This window comes from Chiloscyllium plagiosum, chromosome 7, assembly GCF_004010195.1.
Source record: "Chiloscyllium plagiosum isolate BGI_BamShark_2017 chromosome 7, ASM401019v2, whole genome shotgun sequence".
Lineage (NCBI taxonomy): Eukaryota > Metazoa > Chordata > Chondrichthyes > Orectolobiformes > Hemiscylliidae > Chiloscyllium > Chiloscyllium plagiosum.
In genome coordinates, this window is record NC_057716.1 from 48,007,063 (window position 1) to 48,030,171 (window position 23,109).

At 38.1% G+C, this 23,109-nt stretch overlaps 1 protein-coding gene and 1 long non-coding RNA gene across 4 annotated transcripts in view; both read right to left on the reverse strand.

The window, feature by feature from the left end:
• Positions 1-23,109, reverse strand: part of rapgef4a (Rap guanine nucleotide exchange factor 4a) — a 291,278-nt gene that overhangs the window by 146,357 nt on the left and 121,812 nt on the right. For all 3 annotated transcript variants that reach the window (XM_043693617.1, XM_043693619.1, XM_043693618.1), the window contains exon 5: positions 1,216-1,288. In XM_043693617.1, the coding sequence (XP_043549552.1) occupies positions 1,216-1,288 (73 nt within the window). The remainder of the gene's footprint in view (positions 1-1,215; positions 1,289-23,109) is intronic.
• The window catches only part of LOC122551559, a 56,152-nt gene continuing 43,158 nt past the window's right edge, over positions 10,116-23,109 (reverse strand). Inside the window, exons 2-3 of the long non-coding RNA XR_006312135.1 lie at positions 10,749-10,812; positions 10,116-10,226 (exon numbers count right to left, since the gene is read on the reverse strand). This is a non-coding gene — a long non-coding RNA (uncharacterized LOC122551559). The remainder of the gene's footprint in view (positions 10,227-10,748; positions 10,813-23,109) is intronic.

Below are 23,109 nucleotides of genomic sequence, written 5' to 3' on the forward strand. Positions count from 1 at the left end.
GCATCGAAATAAATGCAGTTTAATTTATTAGTCCTACCTTGTCCCTGCCTGCCCTGACTGTTTGACTCGCTTCTGTTCTCAACTGTACCAGTCTCAGATTGATCTCTTTCCTCACTATCTCCCTGGGTCCCACCACCCTCTCCACCTTACTAGTATAAATCCTCCCGAGCAGCTCTAGCAAATTTCCCACCCAGTAGATTCGTCCCCTTCCAATTTAGGTGCATCTGTCCTTTTTGTACAGGTCGCTTCTACCCCAAAAGAGATCCCAATGATCCAAACATTTGAGTTCTTCCCCCATATACCAGCTCCTCAGCTATGCATTCATCTGCTCTATCCTCCTATTCCTGCCCTCACTAGCTCATAGCACCAGGAGTAATCCAGATATTACTACTCTCAAGGACCTCCTTTTTAAATTTCTGCCTGAGTCTCCTTTTCATCGAATTTGTCAAATCGATGAATCCAGGAAGTGTCATAGACCTTACTTTTCAACTCCATCAGATTTCCATCATTACAGTGAGAAGTCAGGAAATCTAGATTGAGTTTGTTCCAGATTTCGGATATGGAATCATGACTCCTATTGCCATAGCATGTTTAAATACAATTCAATTACATTTAATTCCCATCTGAGTTTTGCATTTCATAGTACAATTTTCTGAGATCATTAAATTCAGTCAAAACCGTAAATCTTCCATTTGCAAGAGATGTTTATGTCTAAGCCAGCAAAGTTTGAAGGTACACACACTCAAATGGGTTAACTAATCTATTTCTCATCACCATGCCTATTATCCCAGTCAAATATATTGCACTAAAGCCCATGGCAATTCTTGAAATGATCATTCACAGAAAAGGGACAATTACTTAACAAAAACTGCAAAATATTTAGGAGGAGATAATGCAATAAAGTGATAGACTTAATTTGCCATGGGGTACTGATAAACATTGCTGGGGAAGCAAACCAAGTTCCAGATACAGAACAAACAGCTCCCAAATTAACTGATATCTAAAATGCTTGTTTAGGTTTCTGAAGAGTTCAAGCTGATACTTTACCCTAGTCTTTCAGAGTGCAGTTCATCCCTTCCTTACAGAAGCTAGTTAGTTATTTATGGACACAATTAAGTAGGTAAATCAGTGCGATGAGTGACTTTTTAAATTCCTAGACTCAAGAGTTACTAATGTTTAGTAATTTTTAATCTACTGAAAAAGGCTTGTACTCACGGTCATTACTAGAAGTAGTTTCCATAACACCATAGGGAGGGACCAAATGCCCTGCCATGTACTGTCGATATTTCTGAAATAAAGTAACATGTGCATTAGTGCATTCACTCTCAATGAACAGACAGCTTTATTCAAGCAGATTTGCACCAGTTTGTACAGAAGGCTTATTTTTTTAAAAAACAGCCTATTTAACCATAAATGATTTGCAGCACAGTATAAAATATCCCAATGAATTAAAAAAGAGAGAATTGGCTTGTGTACTAAATGAATGGATCACAAAAATTAAAGTCTAGGAAATTCTTACAATGTCACCGACATCTGTAAAGTTGAGAATGTCACAATTGCAAAAACACAACTATTTGTTTAATGAATACTGTTGAGCAGTGTCGTACAGAAGGCAGATTTGGTTTGTGCCCAGTTTTTTTTGCATGTACTATTACAGTTACAAATCTCTGCTGCGGAACTCTACTCTATATAATTACGCAGCTGATTCTCACAGCTGTTTCTGCTTTATCGCTGCATCATTTCATGACAATAAGAGAACTAAACCACACTATTGGTAAATTGACAGAAAAACAATTTAGGATATTCTTTAAAATATTAAAACAGCATTAAAATTAAATGTGCAATATTTTAAATCTTTCTTTTCACATTCCATGATTGAACTATTTTCTAACATAGCACAGCTTTGTGTTGGTCATCATATCCCATGATCACTGTGACCACAATCTCTTGCTGACTCCATTCGGAAAGTCTGGAATACCAGTAACGCTGTCCCTGATCATTTCCTGGGTCACCTTTACCCACACCACTCACCACTCACCACTCACCTGCCCTAATCTCACTACCCTTGCCCTACCCAAGTATTCATGACTTTCTTTATTTCAAAGACTACTGATTTGTGCAACTGTCTCTGCATCTATGTTCTACGCCTCTCCCCCTAAGGTTCTCCTGCAGTCCCTCCATCCACCCTCACCCGAATACTGTGATATTCTGCAGCATCTACCCATCTCTATCAGTGTCTTCTGTTCAGCCACATGCTTTCCAAGATCTGTTGCCATAATCCCTTTCCCTCAACTCATGACCAGTTTATTAATGTCACCATCTCATTCCCAGTCCAGGTCCCTCGTCAATTCTCTCACATCTCATCGCTTTCTCACTGAAAAACCCATCTCACTATCCTTCTCCAATTAATGTTGCATTTCTAATATCCTTTTGCTCTTTAAAGGTTTTCAAAATGCTCACAATGCCTATTGCTGTGTCCATTTCACTCAGAAGCTCACTGCATTCAGCTGTAGTCTATTGCACAAGGTAAGAAAATTCTGAAGACTGCACTAATAATGCTTGTAAAAACTTCTTTGATTATTTGGTTTAATTTGGAAGAATAAAAAACACGTTTCCTTCCAGAGGAATGCTGATTTTGTTTTACAGTTTCCTTAAACCAGAATAAATTGTGGCTTCACACAGCAAATCTTTGTGCTTGCACAACATTACTACAAACTTGGGAATTGGTTTCGCTCAGTTAGCTGGATTGTTGGTTTACAGAGCAGTGTGATGCTCACTTCCAGGTTCAGTAAACAATAGACAAAAAAAAATTAGGATATTTTTCAAAATGTAGCAAGTTCTGTGATCTGGAAGGATTTGTCTCAAAAGAATGGTGGCCCTCAGGTTAAGTCACCACCAGTCACATCTCTCTCCTTTTAGCAGACCATAGGGGCTGTTCTCTAAGACCACAGTGACACAACAAATCCTGCCTCACCAAAATTACTACAAACTGGGGTTGCCTTTCCCAAGCTTTCGCTCAGTGCTGTGGGGCAAAAAAAAAAAATTTTTTAAAAAGACAGATCAAATATTGGGAAGAGTGTGTTCAATTTAACACTGGGAACAAATTTCAGATGAACCCAATCACTCACTTTCTTCTGACATAAGGTACGTTTATCTCTGTTAAAACAATGTTCTCCTAAACTGATTACTCAGGTTGGGGGTGTTAAATTTAACAGCTGTGAAACAAAATTGAGGTATGCGCTTTGGTAATAGGCTGTTTTGCAATAACAGCATTATTGCCCCGTTCATCAGGATTTCATTAATGTTTCTAAATCTACAGTTTCCAAAAACAGCATGAGGCAGTGGATTAACAAAGATTACAAATCGTTATCTTGATTTGCACATTACAAATCTGATGGATTTATACTATTGATGGCAGAGGATTATTTAGTTTAAAATTGTTAGATCTAGATTGAGCTCCCCAAATTATTTGACATTTTAAAAACAGAGATTCTATTTAGGAATGCATGAATCGACATGAGGTTTTATGGAAAACAGATCTGCTGCCATTGAAAAGTCACAATTATTTGGCACATGAAAACTGGCTTTATCACTGTGGAATGTTTCCATGCACATTACTGGCATTTTCATGACATTAACTTGAGACTGCACATATTCAATGCCTTGGAACACACAGTTACATATCTTCCAGGCAGGCTCTAATTAAATGTGAAACTTTGGTCACTGCCCTCTAATTGTACTGTATTGAAAAGAAAAAACCTCCGATCTGTCATCGGATGCCAAATCCCGTCAGATCACCAGAACAGAATAAAACAATATCTGTCACATTTTCTAATATATTTATATAACAACCAACCCACACATCAGTGTTCAATTTAACTTTCAGAAACGAAAGAAACATACCTACAAATATTCAATAGTAAATGCACTGAATAGTGCAAAGCCAGTGATAAAAAAAAGTTCTGGGATTAGTCTCTGGTCTCTTAAATGACCCCTGACAATTTACTAGTGAAACGTTAGTGTCCATTACCATCAGTTTCCACTTCTTTTGTAGTGGCACTACTGGAAAATATCAGACTTGTGTGGAGGTATCCCACACAGTCATACTTTTCTTCTTTTTCTTTAATAGTCAGATATTCTGATGACATGTTCTTCTAGACATATGGATGAGAAATGTGATCTTTGCTTATGTAGCAAAATGGAGAAACTGGAATAGCTTTCCTCAGAGAAGATAAAGATATTTAAGAAAGGGTGTGAAAATCATGCATTGTTCATAAGGATAACCCACTTCCAGGTTTAGTAAAACAATAGACAGCAAGTTGTGGTGATCTGGAAGGATTTGTCTCAAAGAACGGTGGAAGCAAACTCAACCAATTTCCAAACAGAAATTGGGCAAGTACTTGAAGGTGGAGAAAATGGTAGGGCTCCAGTAACGGAGCCAAGGGCTTGGGTGATTTGATAGCTGTTTCAAAGAAACAGCAGGGGGGCGGGGGAGGCCTGTCCAATAGTTAAATGGCCTCTTCCAGTGTTGAAACATTCTACAACTTTAAATACCTTGATTAGATTATATTCCCTACAGTATGGAAACAGGCCCCTTGACCCATCAAGTCCAGACCGACCCTCCGAAGAGAAACCCACCCAGGCCCATTCCCTGACCCTACATTTATCCCTGACTAATGCATCTAACACTATTGGCAATTTAGCATGGCCAATTCACCTAACCTCTGAGATGAGCATTTAATCATTAGCACAAGTAAGGTTTTTCTTTTAAATTTATCCATGCAACCAATAGTCATATATAAAACTTTCTTCCATGCAGCAAAAGGAACTGCCTGGCAGATGGGTGACCTGGTGATTAGAAATTCTCTTCTGAATGTTTAGAACAATACAAAGTTAAAAATCACAACACCAGGTTATAGTCCAACAGGTTTAATTGGAAGCACACTAGCTTTCGGAGCGACACTCCTATAACCTGATGTTGTGATTTTTAACTTTGTACACCCCAGTCCAACACCGGCATCTCCAAATTAGAACAATACAATACTTTATTTGGAACTGCTCTCTTCCTATGTCATTATTTGCTCATGAACAAAACTCTTTCCCCAATTTTATCTTCACTCTTTTCACAGCCCAGACAGCATAGCTCAGACTGCACACATCACAGACAGACTGGCAAAACTAACAGCTTCGTGGCATGGCATTACAGCACCAAAAGCCACTTATACTTTGAATAAAATAGTTAAGCATTAAAATATTATGGCTTTAACCAAAAATAATTTTAAATAGTTTAGTTTTAAATGCTCAAGGAAACTTTAATTCTCCTGGTATTATAATGAGAACTGAGGATGGCAGGATTACATCATCATTATACAAATGCTTTAATCTACGTACAAGCTATATTATATTCACCATTGATTCAGATCTTTGAAATAAGTACAAACATTGCACTAGAAGCACAAAACAGGATTTAAATCTGTCAAAACTCATCTCTTGAGCAAGCCTGCGAAGGTAGGTCTGGAGAGAGGAGTAGGGCAAGGTGTGAAAACGGGACAAACTCTCCTTGGTCCAGTTGGCTCCAGCATACACACTCCTGCCTCCATAGGATTCTCCACAAGAGTAACTTAGTTTAAGAAAAAGTGACTCAAGTATTCCTGACAGTAACTGCTTTAGATGCAACACCTGCATTTACAGTGCAAAAAATTACTTCCCATATCTTTATAGACACAAGACAAAATCTTCCCAGTTCGCAAACTACTTGCAGAAATGACCCACAAAACATATCAGAATTACTTCTCAACATTTATTGATATGATCAGCAAAGAAAATGAAATTTAACAAAAAACATAAAAGCCTAATGCCTACTGTCAGCATTGGAGTCATTACAAGATAAAGTAGCCCCATTCAGTTGTGGAAGCAATTCTGCTGTTGACAGAGCTGTGAAAGGCCTTTGACAAGGCCCTGAGCAGTTTTATACAGCACTTGGAAGGTGATTAGATTATAGTGATGACATATGATTGCATAGTATTGTTGTGTCCCTTTAGGGAATCTTCTGACAGACACTTGTTCTGATATCTTTCAGGACATGTTACAAGATACTTGAAATTGTTCATTGAGAACTATTTAATCTGACAATGTGTGAGCTGTGAGAGCCCATTAGAAACAGTGGAATGAAAGCTGGGAATCAAAATAAAATACATGCAAATTATAGATTTCTATTTCCACAAGGAAGAGCTGTTAGCAGTAGCGGCAATGTGCCAGAAGAGAAGTTTTTGATTAAACAGAGTGACAACCACAAAACCATGAAAGAAGCTAATGCTATGTTGGCCATTATCTTAAGGGCTGAAATACAAATAGAGGGGAAATAATGTTGCACAGAGACTGGATGAGATCTAACCAAGAGTACTGAACACAGTTTTAGCACCAATCCAAATCAACAATGCAATAGTGTTGGAGGGTGACACACGATATTCCTTGAAATACCTATGTACCTCTCTGAAATTCCAAGACAGAGCCATGGAGAGACTACAAAAAGTGTAATTTATACCCAAGTACAACCAAGCAGACTATCAAGTAGTCCAACAGGTTCCTGTACATGTAGTTCCCATGCTTGGCAATAGCCTCCAGTACACTCCTGCAAGGTCTTGCACATAATACTGGTTTGTGACTTTTTTAATAACATGATCCTCAAAAGAACGTGGACTTTGAAGCCAGTGATGCACTAGGTCAACAGTTGAAGGAGGAGGAACAGGAGGTGGAAGCACAGGAGAACAAAGATGATGCAGAGCAGAAAGGTCTCCTAGCTACATAGGAGAGTGACCAATACCAAACAGGTTCTCACGAATATCAAGTATCACTCAATTCAGGCACACTACAGCGGAGCCCTTCTAACCTGGGGAGCTGGTTGGAACACACTAAGCTGCCTTTGAGAACGCTACCTGGAATACATCAACTCTTACTCAGAAGGATACACATCTGTCCAAAGGTTCCACGTGTCTTCACTATGTCCTTGCTCCCCTTCACCGCTTCAGTCTTTTCTTCTTCTACCTGTTACGTTAAGTTGTGTTGTTCATATTTAGATTGTGTTGAAAAACAGCAAGTACACTCAGTCACAAGTGAAACAAACCCAGTGACCCATTCAGTGCTCTGCCCACATGATAGTCTTTCTTCTCAGCCACATTTATACAGAGGACGTGGAGACAACCTGCTTGCTATGCTGCATGCTCCTCAGCTGCAAGCCATCCAGGCAATCTCATCATGGAAATACCAGTGGGGAAACTTCTAAAGATTTCTGCACCGTAACCTATCACGGAATCCTGACTTATAGATGTTCCCTTAGTCAGAGGAGACTCCAGCTTAATGGCTCTCCTGCACCAGTGAAGCAGAAATTTGTTTCATGAAAAAGCAGCCACAGGAATGACTGGGGTAGTTATCTAAAGTTAGGCCTGATCTACTGTCAGTCCTCCATTGCTATCCTTCCACTATTATGCAGTCACCCCACTTGCCTTCAGTCATGCCTATGAAAAAAAATCACCACTCAGACAATGTCTTACAAACTGGAATTAATGCCAACAGACAGCCAATACTGGAGAAACTCATTGGGTCTGCCAGCACCTGTGGAGGAAGAGTTAATGCTTCAAATGTGATAAGATTCTTCTTTGGAAGATAATGCATACATCTGGTGTTACATTCTTCTTTCTGTTTCATGAAGATAACCTCCAAAATAAAAAGCGAGAATCTTCTCATATTCCTCATGCAGATCCTATCCACTGGTTGGTAACCATATGGAAACCCATATTATTTTGCTGATATTGATTGTTAGAGCCCTCAGTGAATTTTCATTATTTTTGTATTATTCTAATATTAATTTTGGTTTGGAGCTGTGAAATGGAAATGGAGAGGTGAAGATTACTTTTGGACGGTGGGTAACAGCTTGTGTTAAATGGAAAACAAACCAAACAAGCTTTTGTTTATTTGTGAAGTCAGGTCTGGAAGTTAATTGCAGGTTGGTACCTGATCAAAAAGTTGCGCAAGCATAGAAAATTCACTTCACAAAGCTGGAATGGACTGTATGGTCTGTGATGGTCTGAGGTCAGTCCTCTACGAGATTGTGGTCTGGGAAATAAAATTGATCAGGTTTTCCATTCCTAACTGCCTATGACCAGAAACCCCATTTCACTCAAAATTAAGAAAACCAATTGACATACTCAGTTCTTGTAGATTAGAGAAGATTGGAGTACAAGCTTTGATTTTCTTCTGTTCTTTTCACTTAATTCAACCAGGCACTTCCAAATGTTGTACTCCAAATAGGGAGATAAACGTGGTTTTTCCACACCGAATAACACACCTCCACAATTTCATTCCTTTCTCACATTTAAGTATTATTCTTAGAAAATCCATTTTCACAGAAATCAATTTTCACAAGTTTGGTTTTTGGGCCACGAACAAAATAGAGCAGGTGTCTGTCATCAGTGTTAATGCTTTGGCTTGAACAGAGTTGGAAACAGTGGGATTCCAGGAAAACACTGTGTAAGACTTATTCCTATTCTGTAGAAGGCAGGAGAATACGGTCAGGTAGTATTTATTGTGAGCCAGCCAAAGGGAATACTCATAAGTGTTACTATCATAAGTGTTTATGAGATAGTAGTCATGATTTGGAGATGCCGGTGTTAGACTGGGGTGTACAAAGTTAAAAATCACACATCACCAGGTTATAGTCCAACAGGTTTAATTGGAAGCACACTAGCTTTCGGAGCAACTACCACTTGATGAAGGAGCGTCACTCCAAACGCTAGTGTGCTTCCAATTAAACCTTGGTCTATAACCTGGTGTTGTGTGATTTTTAACTTTGTGTTTATGAGAGGTACTGAACAATGACTGCTAGTCACAAAGGTGTACCCAGCCAGGAATAAGACTTCTGGAAGAGTAAAAGGAGCAGGAGAGAGCAAATTAATATTTGGATCTCCAGAAGTGAAGCATCAGCAGAAATCGTAAAGGAGGAGGTTGTGTCATCAAAATCAAGACACAAGAAAGGGAAATGGCCTATTTGTTTTTAAAAAAGGGTTGTGCAGGTGTTAAATTTGCCATGGAAAAGGCAGATTTGTCGAATACAAGGTCAGAAAACTTTTAGTGCAATTATTGAGGCAATTCTTCAAACTATGTACTGAAATCCTGCCAGGGACCCAAGGGAATAGAAACTCAGAAACTGATACTCCTTTGGATGTTGAGTTGAAGAAGAATGTTTCTTTTTAAAATCAGTTCTTACTTACAAATGACTATACATCAGGAAACAAGACATATCAGATTTCAGCAGCTATAGTTTCAGCTGCAGCATACAGGTCCATTAGAAAATCTTTTCTTTTTAAAAAAAATTCTATTGGTCTCATCTCATTCATAATGCTTTATCACAACTTCACACTTTACAATGCTGTCAGCCTCATGCCCATCTCTCAAAACTTTCACATGTAGTCAGCTAGAACACCCAAATATATTACATGACCTATTTCCTCCTCTCCTGCAGGATGAGGTTTGTACAACAGGAGGAAGGAGCAACCAGAGGGGGCTCACCTACCAGGCAGATCATAATCCACATGGAGATGATTCCAGCCATAATTAATGATGTAACATAGCATTGATTCCAGACTAGACAGCCCAGTACCTTCAAGACACTTACATGACATCACATGTGACACTGATAACTGCCTCATCTTCAGTTACTCTGAATGACTGCAATGTAGCCAATGTATAAACAATGTACAGATCAGTAAGCACAGAACCAAGACTCTGAATATTGTATCCATTTGCATAGCTAGTTTGTAAATAAAATTAAAAATATCTGACTTGACACAAACCCACCTCTTCATGGTATACATTAAAAATGGACAGAAAACCAATAAATGCATCAAATCAGAACAATGGTGAGGTTGATGATGGTAATTTGCACCTCATTCTTCTGATATCCATATCTGACCAGCTGTACACATTTCTGGTTTACAAATTGCAGCTAAGCATCCTCAATGGTCTTCTATTTCAGTTAGCTGACCCAAACTGCTGTTGTCATGTTGACACATTGCAGTTTGAAGCCAAGCCATTTAGGCCCAAAGCTGCTCAAGGTCACACTCCATAACCATGTGAAGTCTCTTCCAATAAAGTCAGTAACCTTTCATCTGTGAAGGCTGGGTAATATTGCACAGGGGCACCAGAGCAGCCAAAGGCACATGGGTGACTGGCTGTAAAGAAAAGAACAAAAATGATTTATTTACATTGTATGTAACACGGTATGATCTAATTTTGAAATGTTCCAAAACACATTTATTTTGTCATACTTTGACTTGTGCCATTGTGGTCAAGTGAATGCTGTGATATTCAGGAATTGAGGGAAAGCAATATGAGAGAGTATTGGTGAATGTGCAGTTGGGATCGTGGTAACTGATATTGTACTCTGAAGCTATCCAAGCAATTGTCCAGAATGGCTGCCTTCTTACTCCAAGAGTGGTCTTTTCACAATGGTGAGGTGGTACTGCATGCAGCTGACAACTGCACAAACCTTGATACGAGCTCTCGAGTACAACAGGGCTCCTCCAGTTGACCCTTCGTCATGGTGGCTTTCATCATGTGCATGCAGCAACCTTGTCCTGCTCTGCATCATACTCACAATCCTGCTGTCTTTAAAAGGGAAACGGCTTTGCTGAACCCATCTCCAGAACAAACCGGTTTTGTGCAAAATCCTTGGAAATGCAAAAAATACTTACAATATCTGCAAAGCTACTCCCTGTAGTCCTGAAGTCTCAAACAGCGATGAAAAGCATTAAACATCTGCAGAATGAAATTAACAACCAGGAGAAAATGAACCAATAACTCACATGATAATGTCTGATAGCTCTCTAAATACTGATGTTGGGTATGGGCAGGGAATGTCACATCTTCCCTGATGTTGAGCAGATAATATTCAGTTGTGGGAGGTAGAGAGAACGAGTGAGCAAGAGTGAGACAGCTTTAGCTGGAATGATAATCTCCAGAGTGACATTACTAGTATCAAATCAACATTGTTCACTCAATAGCATAGTGTTATGCCTGCTCTGCATATCTCCTCCTCCCCAGATGGTGCCTGACTGGCCGTGTTTTTCCAGTACCACACTTTTTGACTCTGATTTCCAGTCCTCACTTTTTCCTATATCTCCAATGACCGTTCACTGCAGACAGACCAAAAGCTTCGACAAAAAAAAAAGAAGAGCGCGCGTCTGGCATGATTAAGCCCAAAAGATAATGTGGATGCTGTAAATGCCAATTTAGAGTTCTAACAGCATTCACAACAATCCCTAAAAGGCAAACAAATATTGCCAAGTTATCATCCATTGTGTAGTGCCAACAATTTGTTTAAACTTTGTCATAGATTTCATCTCAGCAGTAGTTGTTCTTAAATATGAGAGAAAACTCAACCTTTGCATAAATTAATAATGCCACTTTGCAGCAAACTTTGAAGTTTATTGTTGTTCAGTTGGAGTACTTAATTTCAAAATCCCCAAAATCACAACAACTAACGTGTGCTTTAAAATCCCACAGTACAAAATCAGTTAAACCACAAATACATTTTTTTCCATGGCTTTAAAAAAGTATAGCTGCCCCCATTGTTAACAAGAAAGTCAAAGCAGTCAATTGCAGGTTCATGGTTTGGGTATTGTGCAAGATATTCAGTACAGATGGTCAGCAGGGACCTGCACAAGTAAACTGCATGTACCATACAATCCAAAGCACATCTTCAATTGCACAATACCTTGGCAAATACAGGATGACCATGAATTGGAAGAGAAAAACATCATTGTACTTCAGGTTATTGTAACATATCATATACTACCACATTAGTCATGTAATCGCCAATAGACAATCTCAGACTAAAACCAGCAGTCAAATTAAATGAAATAAAGCAGACTAAGAAACAATATTTTGCATAAAACAAGTTGCAAGATACAAGTTTAATACTTCTACAGGAAAGAGTGGAAACTAGAGGCTCACCTCTGAAATAGTAAAACATCATTAGGATTTCAAACCCTCTGATGACCGTAGGCTTTATTAGGGTTAAATTATTGCATTATGTATCCTTTAAATCTTTTTAAAGTGCAACAGAAGCCCATTCACAAAAGATAGGCTCCATAACCAAATTAGATGTTCCATCATTTGTCAATTATCTAGCAACTTGAAATTTAAAAAAAGTTACAAATGGAACTAAACATTTCATGCAGTCAAAAGAGCCAGAGTCTAAACTTTGTAGTCAAGAACAAAGTGATGGAGTGCACAGACCTGAAAGAAAGCTGCTAACGATCTAGCAATCTTTGTGGTTTACCCCTTTCCTGTGTCCATTTGCATCTGACATCAAGTCACAGGGATCCCAGGGTGCCTAACAGCAATATTATCAATCAGCAAAAAAGAGCCAATCATACTCAAGTACTCGCAGACAGCAAAAAGTAGGTAAAATGCACGGAAGCTTTCACTTTCACTCAACAATTTACCGAAATTAAAATAAATGATTGAGGCATATATGCAAAATTATAAAACTGCAGAACCAAAAATATCAAACTTCAAATTCCATTTCAAATTTGAATTTCACAAATGTTCAGCAATAACTATGAACTTAATATGCTGTTAAAATCTAGTTAATGCTATAAAACGTAAACAAATTCTTGTCAGCTCAGTAATTTCCACTTGTTTGCAATGGGAGGGAAGCATCGTCTCACCGACAGCAATTTTTGGATTTCTACATTTAACTACCTGTGTGAACTCAAGGTTTCCATTTCAGAGAAAGAGTGATTATATGTAATGTTATTAGTTTCATACTCATTACTACTAAAACATCTCTGCTAGGACACTTCAATCTCTGTAATGGATTATTAATATCTTAAGATATTATTTCAATAGAAAGCAACCAGATTAATACACAAATGTTGCACATTATGACTTACACACAATGGCAATAACTGGTCATGTACATCAAGGATCCCAGAATTACACAGACTTCTACTTTGCTACAAATGCGTCCAGACCTGCAAGTACTGTTTATTAGTAAAGGAATTCAAATAGAGTATTCCATTGCAGTGAAAAGAACAGGCAGTATAATTTTCAAGGCATTAATATTAATTCGGTTATAAAAAAGGCAAATGAGAAAAGTACTATTAAAATTTGTTAATATAATAATTTGATTAAAAGATGTAAAATTCCTTTCTTCAATTACATTTTATTACCTTCTAGTACTAAACAAGTTCTCTCCAAAAATTAACAATTTAATTGAATGATAGGTTTTGGCGTTTAATATTTTTGCAAGGGTAAAACAGAAATAAAGCCTTTCATTAAGCCAACCAGATCCCATAAAATCCTGAATTCAAATTGATCAGTACATGCGTAAGAAAGTCCCTTCAGCTGTATACCGGACGCATGTAAAACAGTAGACAAATCAGATTTCGCAAACCCCTCACATCCCCTATCACCCAACTGAACTTACATTTCTCAGAGTACCAGACTACAATACAAACACAGGCAACCGGTCAATTCACTTAGTTCCACCTTCCCACATTATGATAGAAAAATGTGGAAAGCAATCCTCTGCAGCTTGTCCTTTGCTCAATCATAGGGAATTTGACTGGGATGAAAGTTCTACTGATTTTCATGGAGAAAAATAGAGAGAGAGGCCACAAGGTAACCACAATACACATTTCTTTTTCTATTGACCCTGCCTCTTAACAACCACAAGATAAAATTGACATAGACTGATTCAAAACAATGATCTGAAAGTCTCTCAATGAGTTCAGGTGTTTATACTATTATATTACAACATGAAACAGTCACAAGAAATATCCAATGAATTGTTGCTGCTCTTTAATTACCCAAGGACATGAACTAAAATACAAATTATGATTTAGAAGCTAGAGGCCATTCAACCCCATGCAGCTGCTCCCCATTTGATAAATCAGGAGTGAGTTCATTGGATACAATTCCATTTTTCTTTCTACCCTTCAGTCAACAAGCTGTCTAACTCAGGATTATAAATATTCAACGATCTTGCCTTTACTGCGGTTTCAGGTAGATAGTTCTATGGGATCATGACCAGAGGGGGGAAAACCCTGTCTAAAATGAGAGACCTTAGTTTTAAACTATGCCCCTTTGTTGAAGTCTCTCCCACAACAGAAAACATCCTTAGCATCCATCCTGTTACATCCCTTCAGGAGCTTACATATTTGTACAAGATCACCTCTCAACACTTCTAAATGCCAACGGAATACTGACTCAACTTTCCTTCTAGGATAACCTCTCATCCCAGGAATCATTCTCTTGAATCTTTTGTCCTACTTGTAATAAAATTGTATCCATTGGGGAGATTATATCCTATAAAAGGATATCAAAACTGTACAGAGTACTCCAGCTTTGGACTCATCAATACCCTGTATAAATAGAGTGAAACTTCCCTATTTTTGTACTAAATTCCACGTGTAAATTTCAAACTTCCACTTGCCTTCCTAATCACTTGCTGTGCCTTCACACTAACTATTTGATTCACATCACAGAACCACTCAGATCCCTCTGTACTAGAGCTCATCTTTCTCCATTTAAGTAAAATACAACTTTTCTATCATAAATTTCCACATTATATTCTACCTGCCAAAGGTTTTCCCACTCAACTTATATTCCTTTGCAGACTTCTTACATCTACTTCATAAAATATTCTCCTACCTAAGTGCGTCATCAAATGTAACAATCATACATCTGTTCTATTCACAATTATTGGTGTAGGTAAATAGCAAACGCCCCATCCCTGTGGCACAGCACTTGCTAACCAATCGTTTGGACATGCCAATAATGTAACCTCCTACACTATTAGCTCTTATTCAATAATCTGTTATATGGTACCTTTTTAAATACTCTTTGGAAAACCAAGTATATCACATCAGCAGGTGATCCTTTATCCAAATTGCTTATTACCTCCTTGATACACTAAAGTTCAAACACTTTCTTCTGCAAAACCATGTTATCTCTGCCTGATTACATTAACATCTTTAGTCCCGATCAGTACCTCCCAAATAATGGATTCCAGCATTTTTTCCTATGACAGATGTTACGCTAACTGGCCTGTAATTTCCTGTACCCTTCTCTTCTTGGATAGAGGAGCTCATCTTGCTAGTTTTCATTCTGATGCACAATACCCGACAGTACAAATTATTTATGCACTCAAGTCAAAAACCCAACAAAATTCATTCGAGGATAATATCTCATATTAATCCTCACATACCTTAAATTTAATCACTTTTCTTCACCATATTATCACAATCTTTCAATTTGCTACATTCAACATTCATTACATACAAATGTTTGTTTAATATGGAACTGACTACATTTAGGATAAGTTCCCTTATTCTGAGATGACCAGAGACCAAGTTAATGTTGGAATTTTGAGGCATTCCTTCAGATTTATATGCTGCACACTCATTTTGTAACATAACAGTAACTGTACTTGAAATAACTTCTATATGAGAAGCATTGAAAGTGAGCAACACAAGTCTTTCCATAAAAGAAAGTTCTTCCACTTTTCACACAATTTCTAAAGGAACCATTATGCAATATAATGGTCAGACCTCATGAAATTAGACTCTTATGAGAAAGCCCAGCATCTTCCAGCATCCAGAAAGGCTCACTGCTGTGACAAGTGGGGAAAGCTGGTGATGCAGCCTGGCCCAGTCCATGAACTTGGTGTGTCCCCCTGAGCACACATTGTCCTTGCTCCCACACTGCAATGCTTACATTCTGGCTACACCAGCAGAGCTGAAGTGCAGAAACAGCCACTAAGGAGACTGGAGATTTGGCACACGGACTTAGAGAGACTAGCACATCAAATGCCAATATTTGTGGATATGGGTGTATATGGACATAGCCTATGGAGCGTGCCCAGAGATGCTGTTGCCAGGATTTCCAATATGGAGATCATTTGGAGCAAGTGGTGAGTTAAAAAGGTGCTCGCTCTGGTTTCCTTGTCAAGATTTCCCATCGTTGAGCTTGGTTTGGCATGTTGTGAAATGTGGGAGTCTGAATATTAATGAGACAAGTTGCAACATTTACAACACTTAATAAGCAACAGACCATCAATTGACATCTCACCACTGCCTAGCCAGAATCTCACTGTGCCACTTGTGAAAACTTTGAAAGATGAAGTGAGAGGATTTTGATGATGAGATAGGCCTTGCTACATTTGTTGCCAATTTTGCCATCGACCACATTAATCAACTTGATAAGATTCAGCTCACTGCGAAAAAAAAACAGCCTTGCCATTTGATTCCTTTCGACTAACAATCAATACTTACGCAATTTAAACTGACCGACTGTCCGTGTAAGACTACAGTTATTGTTGCAAAAAGAAATCTACTGACAGCACTATAGTTCCATGTTAAAAGTTTTTAAAAATGCCATCAATTTAATCTGCTTGCCTTGTATTCACAAGTTTGTTAATTCAAAATGTTAAGATTAAAATGATCCCAAAAATATTGTGCTTTTATTACTAAAGATTTTGAAAGTCTTTTGATGGCAAGTATTTGTGTCTACAACATAGCAGCAAGAATCTTGCACAAAATAAGAGGAAATATTCCAGTAACGATGCTCAAAAATTGCAACTCAGTTGTAGCAAATCTATTTAAATAGGAAATCAAAAACAAAATACAGCTATAATTACAATTTTGTTTTGTTTTGAAATCCATGCAAATATTAATTGTATCAACTCAGCTGGATTTTAAACACAGACACACATTAGGACATTGAATTATATTACATTCTTCTTTGAATATACAAGGTAGCTATCAGAAAATAAATAAACTGTTCTTACGTAAGTAGAATAAAATCAGCCCAATTCAGTAAATAATTCCAGGTCACAAGAACCTTTAAAATCATACTCTGTTCCTTGGAATACCTTCCAGGCATGTGGTTGCTGTCTCACTGGAGTGGTGTAATGAATAATTCCTGCTTCTCTCTGGCTGAGCAAGACTCATTCTGATTAAATCAGACTATCCACAGAGGATTAGTACATACAACCTCTCTTCCTGCAGGTTTTCTCTCTCCTGACCTAGTCAACAGCAAGTATAACACATTTTACAGCAATAGTCAGCTGAAAGAGTCACTGAGGGCTTACATTAGCCATAAGCAATATAGTCATCTCTCACAGATCATTTCACATCCCTTCTACACATTAGATGGGAGGTTTGCACTAGAGGCTGTTCCCAATAGATGCGGCTACACAAAAGATTCATTTATACTTCATTCTAAAAAAGTAGTACTACTTGCTGTACATTTTTAACTAAAAGGGTCTAAAGTGGAAGCAGATAATTTAATTGGAATTACTTTTTTTTTAAAATGTGATTTTAAGACTGATTATAGCAAATTACAAATTACTAGAAATTTGTCATCTCATGAATATAGTCTTTATCATGCTTTTTCTGAATTACTGATTCAGCTAATTTTTGTTTATTTGGATGGGTCCACTCCTAGAGCAAGGCAACATCTAAAAATTAACATTTTTTCCTGGTATTTTGAAAACATATGCCCCTTTAATGACAGTAGCTTAGTCCCACAGGTGTCTGCAGCTCTCTGGTATCCCACTGAAAATACACATATTAATGTTTAAACTTAAGCAAGCTATTCAACTGCTAGGGATATCACAGATGAGGCAGTGTGGAGAGGGAGGGTGTGGGCGCAGGTTTTACAATTCCTGCAGTGACAGGGGAAGATGCCTGGAGGGGAGGGTGGGTTGGAAGAAGGTATGGACCTGACAAGAAAGTCAGAGGGAATGGTCTTTACGGAATGCAGATAGGGGTGGGGAGGGAAATATACCTCTGGTAGTGGGGTCTGTTTGTAGTTGGCAGAAATGGCAGAGAATGATGCAATGTATGTGGAGGTTGGTGGGGTGGAAGAGGAGGACCAGGGAGAATCTGTTCTTGCTGAGGTTGGAGGGGTAGGGTTCAAGTGTGGTGTGCAGAAGTGGATGAGATGTGCTAGAGGACATCATCGACCACATGAGGGGAGAAATTGCGGCCTTTGGAGGAGGAAGCTATCTGGTGTGCTCTGTGATGGAACTGGTCCTCCTGGGAGGTGATGGTGGAATTGGGAATAAGAGATAGTTATTTTACTGGAGTTAACACATGTCTGCAAGACAAGGGGATGGAGACACAAGTAGCTATGGCCATCATCATCAAGACAAAATGTTATAAAACAGTGATATCTGGAATTGTCCACCAGAAAAGAGAAAGAAAACTCAAATTGTTTAGCAGCTGCTTGCTATGCTATTTATGCTGTAGGTTTCTAAACAAAAACAAAATGCAGCATGGCAGAATTACCTCCATCATATGTATGCACCTTTGTGAAAATGTGAAAATCAGCATACTTTTGAATATTCAATCATGAAATAAAATAAACAATTTTAGTTATTACAAAGAAATTGCTAGATTTTTCATATGTCAACATGTGAATACATAAAAATTGTAACCATTGAACTTGGTTATCAGTGTACAACTGGGTAAAGAAACAGTTCAAAGACTAAAAAGGTTGATACAATTAAAGTTAGCTTTAGAAAGAAATCTAGACAGCAATACATTATTAATTCATATTACAGCAGTATTTGTATGCTTCAAATTTTATATAGAATATATGAATCATTTAAAAGTTCAGATCCTGTCAAATGCAGAAATGACCTCCCACATAAGAGCCCCCAAGGGATGTTTGCGGCATCAAGCCTGCAAAATAGATGGCACCATAGAGTTGGTGTTCACTTGAATGGAGACTGATCTCTTCCTGGATTTTCTCTAACATGGAGCCCATAACCCCACTACTCTCCCAAAATACAATGGCCATGTCTATATCTTTGGAATCCATTCTGTGTGCTGTATTTTGCAAATTTCTTTGAATTAGACTGAAATGAAAAAAAATGATGAGTCAGGATCTGAATGCTAGCCATTTCCAAACAAACAATCAACCATTATCCTTCTCTGATCAAACAAATGTGCCTAAGTAGGATGTTAACAGCAAACCTATTCAGTAAATGCACATTCAAAAATGAGAACAGGAATACTATTAAATATATTTTGGGTGGGGACACTAGTATGCTAGTTGGATGTTTTGGAAATTTTTGGAAGAGTGAAGTTTTAGTACTCTGGGTTGAGTTCATTTATTCCTTGCTTTATGTATTGTGTCACTGGCACAGTGTGAACAATCTATTCCATGACCTTTCAAATCTGAATCAGTTTGGAAAGAATCAAGATCTTATCTAAACAGAGGTGACCTGATCCAAATGCACTGCATCTGATACTGGAATTCAATGTCTGAGAGGGCAGAAATCAGAGGACTAAACACAAGATACAATTTAAATAGGGTAAAAATGCTTGAGACATTGTGTGAATGAAAACTAACTGAACATATTCAGAGTTGGAGTTTACACTGAAATGTAAAAAGTAAAAATAAAAACGCCTCTACAAACTTTTATATCGGATTTTCCCGCAGTGCTTTCCTTCAGAATCTAAATTAATTGCAGTCTTCCTCTTTCTAAATCAATTTTTGTTGATTCCAGTTTATTTTTGGAGTAACTTTCTCAAGCCTTACTACTGGACATAATTAAGATCAATTGCAGAGTTATGGGTTATTTTCAACGTGTTAAAGACAAATAACTGCATAAGCAACAAACTTAAAGCTAAAGTAAAATAAAGTTGAAAGTAGGATTTTATTACGACTAAAAATACAAATCCCGTCAGTGAGCAGCTCAATTGGTCTCAGAATATTTTCTTAAATACACCAACCTGTACTTTAGAAGTTATGGATTTCACAATTATGTTACGGAAAATAAAGCTCAAAAATAATTTCAGAAAAATATTGGTGCTTTTCTCCAATATCATAACAGGAGACAGGGTGACAATTTGCAAGTGTGTCAGCAATGATTGAGCTGATAGCAGTCTCATCCTAGTCAGAAAGTTGTGGGTTTAAGTCCCAAACCAGCACTCGAGCACAAAAATCTTGACAGACACTGCAGAGAGAATACTGCACTGTCAAATGTGCGATATTAATAACCTCACTCTTCACAGGTAGATGGTAAAAGATTCCCATGGCACAATTTCAAAGGGAAACCACAAAGGAGCCCTGGGAATTACATACCAGTCATCATTTAAAGAAGTGATCTGGTAATGATCATATTACTACTTTTGAAAGCTTAGTGTGCAACTTGGTGACCAGATTTTGAACATTATAACAGTAACTCTGCTTCAAAAAGCACCTCATTAGTCATGGTTATGAGAAAGGTGCCAAATCAATGCTTCAGCTTCCACCCCTCACCCCCACTAATCTCCACTGTCTTGACTATGTTGTGAACTATAACAATTTAAAGTAAAAGCTACCAACAATTTCCTAACTACTGGTTCAGAGCAGCTTTGACAGATGGCATTGCTACAGATTTGGAAATTGTCAAATACAAATCACAGGTAGCTAAACTGGATAGTGTCCAAAAACATGCACATATTCAATGTCTGATTAACACTCTGCCTGTTAATCGCAACAGCAACTTTGTGCAGCCTGCTTATCAGAATGTTCTCTGCATTCTCTGTTAACCACATGATTAACTGGTGGAGGTCAATAGCATGAGTAGCTAACATACATAAAGCTAACCTACATCTTTTAAAAGATGCATATCATAGTTGAAGCAGCTGGTAGGTGAATAGGCTTAAAGGAGAAATGAGACGATAAAGTGGATTCCAAAGGCTTTTGGTACTGTACTGCGTGGTTTTAGTAATAAAGCAAGTAAAATATCATATATCCATGAGGGAGAGCATAAGGAGACCCTGTAGACATATGATAAAAATGATAGTAGTAGGAGTAGGTAATGTCTTAGTGAATCATAACTCAAGCTGTCTAGGTAGCACTTTTTCAATTTAAAGCTACATTTGGAAGGGGTGGGGAGAGAGAGAGGGGTAAAGGGAGGATTCACATCTGGAAGAACACAAGAATAGTCAGAGTAATCATATGATAACTAGAGATTGTGCCAGAAGGAGAGAAAGTACAGCATAACAGATCAGCAAATTGCACCAGACAAACTAAATGCTGTTTTTCTGAATGCATACAACATTCATAAGCAATTGGGTATACTGTTAACCAATACAAACTGTAGTTTCCAGGTGACCAAGGCTGGGAATTTAACATTCAATGTAAGTGAAATTTTGGAAAGTGTGATGATGCTGCTCCTTTAACAAGGTTATAGAGTCACAGAGTCAGTATATTAGTATATTTAGTATTGAAGAAATAATTGGACTGAACATTGACAAATCCCCAGGACAATAAGATTTTCACCTTAGAGTATTGAAAGAGATGGCAACAGAGATAATGGCAGCTTTGGTGATCATCTTTCAAAATCCTATTAATTCTATAACAATGCCTGCAGGTTGCAAGTGTAACTCAGCCACTTAAAGACAGAAAGAGAAAATAGGAAACTCTACACCCATAACACTGATATCAGTGGTAGAAGGATATAATTACTCAATGCTTATAAAATACTTCTGACTGGACAGTGTCAACATGGATTTATGAAGGAAATATCATCCTCGACAATGAGGTGGTTACTAGTAAAATCAGAGGGGAAAACCAGCGGGTGTAGTCCATTTGGAGTTTCTAATGGTTTTTCATAAAGTACATGCAAGTTAGCAAATAAAGTTAAAGCAAACGTGATTGGGGTTAATATACTAGTACAGATTAAGGATTGGTTAATACGTGGAAAAAAAAAGGAGTAGGAATAAATAGGTTACTTTCAGGTTGGCAGGCTGTGAAACAATGGAATACCACATGGATTAGTGCTTGTACCCCAGGTCGTCTTAATCTCGAAGAATGATTTGGATTTGGAGGCCAATTTCATTATTTCTAAGTTCATAAATGATTAAAAGTCTGCAGGGATGAGAGATACAAGAAAAATGCAAACAAATGCTTCAAAGGGATTTTTACAGACAGACGTTCAGAGGAAGCTTACTATTTTGATCCCAGGTACAGAGGGATTTTCATATGAGGAGTAAGTTAAGAATCACATGACACCAGGTTTATTTGGAAGCACTAGCTTTCAGTGCACAGCTCCTTCACCAGGTGGGTGTGGAGAATAAGACCATATTATTCTCCACAACCACCTGAAGGAGCAGCGCTTTGAAAGTTAGTGCTTCTAAATAAACCTGTTGGACTATATATAAGATGGTGGTGAGATTTTTAACTTTGTCCACCCCAGTGCAACACTGGCACCTCCACATCATGGCCACTTCATGAGACGAGGTTGTGTAGTTTGGACCTGTACTTAGTGTAGATTAGAAGAGTGAGATGTGGCCTTATTGAAATGTGCAAAATTCTGAGGTGTTTGATGGAGTAAATGTGAAGAATGTCTAGGACTAGAGAGTCTCTCTCAAAGTGAGAAGTTGCCCATTAACAAAGATGAGGAGGACCTTTCTCTCGATATGAGAGAGAAGCGCTGGAATTCTTTACCACATTGGACTGTAGTGGCCGAGTTAAGTATACTCAAGGCTGATATGGACAGATTTGTAATCAATAAAAGGGAATTGAGGGCTATAGGTAAAAGCAGGCAAGTGGAACGAGGGTTATCAGATCAGATATGATCTTATTAAATGACAGAGCAGACTCGAATGGGCTGAATGAAACATACAAAATGCAGCCAATGAGATCACCCTACCCCTCCACCCAACCACTGCTAGTTCCTTCCCTTGCTACACAGTTACTACTTTGCTCAGGGACTGGGTCAAAGAGGCAGTGGGTGAGGCACCAGGGGCTCGAATTTCAGCTAACACCTCTGAATCAACTATTTGCTATTTGTGCTTTTGCAGTTCATTCCTACAACTTAAAACCAATTCTGCAATAATGTAACATCCTTTGATTTCAGTGTGCCAATATTTATGTGTTTGTGCATCGCAGGCAAATTAACAGCTTTCTTTATAGATATTCTTGAAAATCGACCTTTTGAAGCTTGTTGACACCTCTGGAGCAGGTAGGACTTGAACCTGCACCTTCCAGCTTAACACATTAGGGTCACTACTACTGTGACCTAAGAGTTTTCAGTCTTATTTA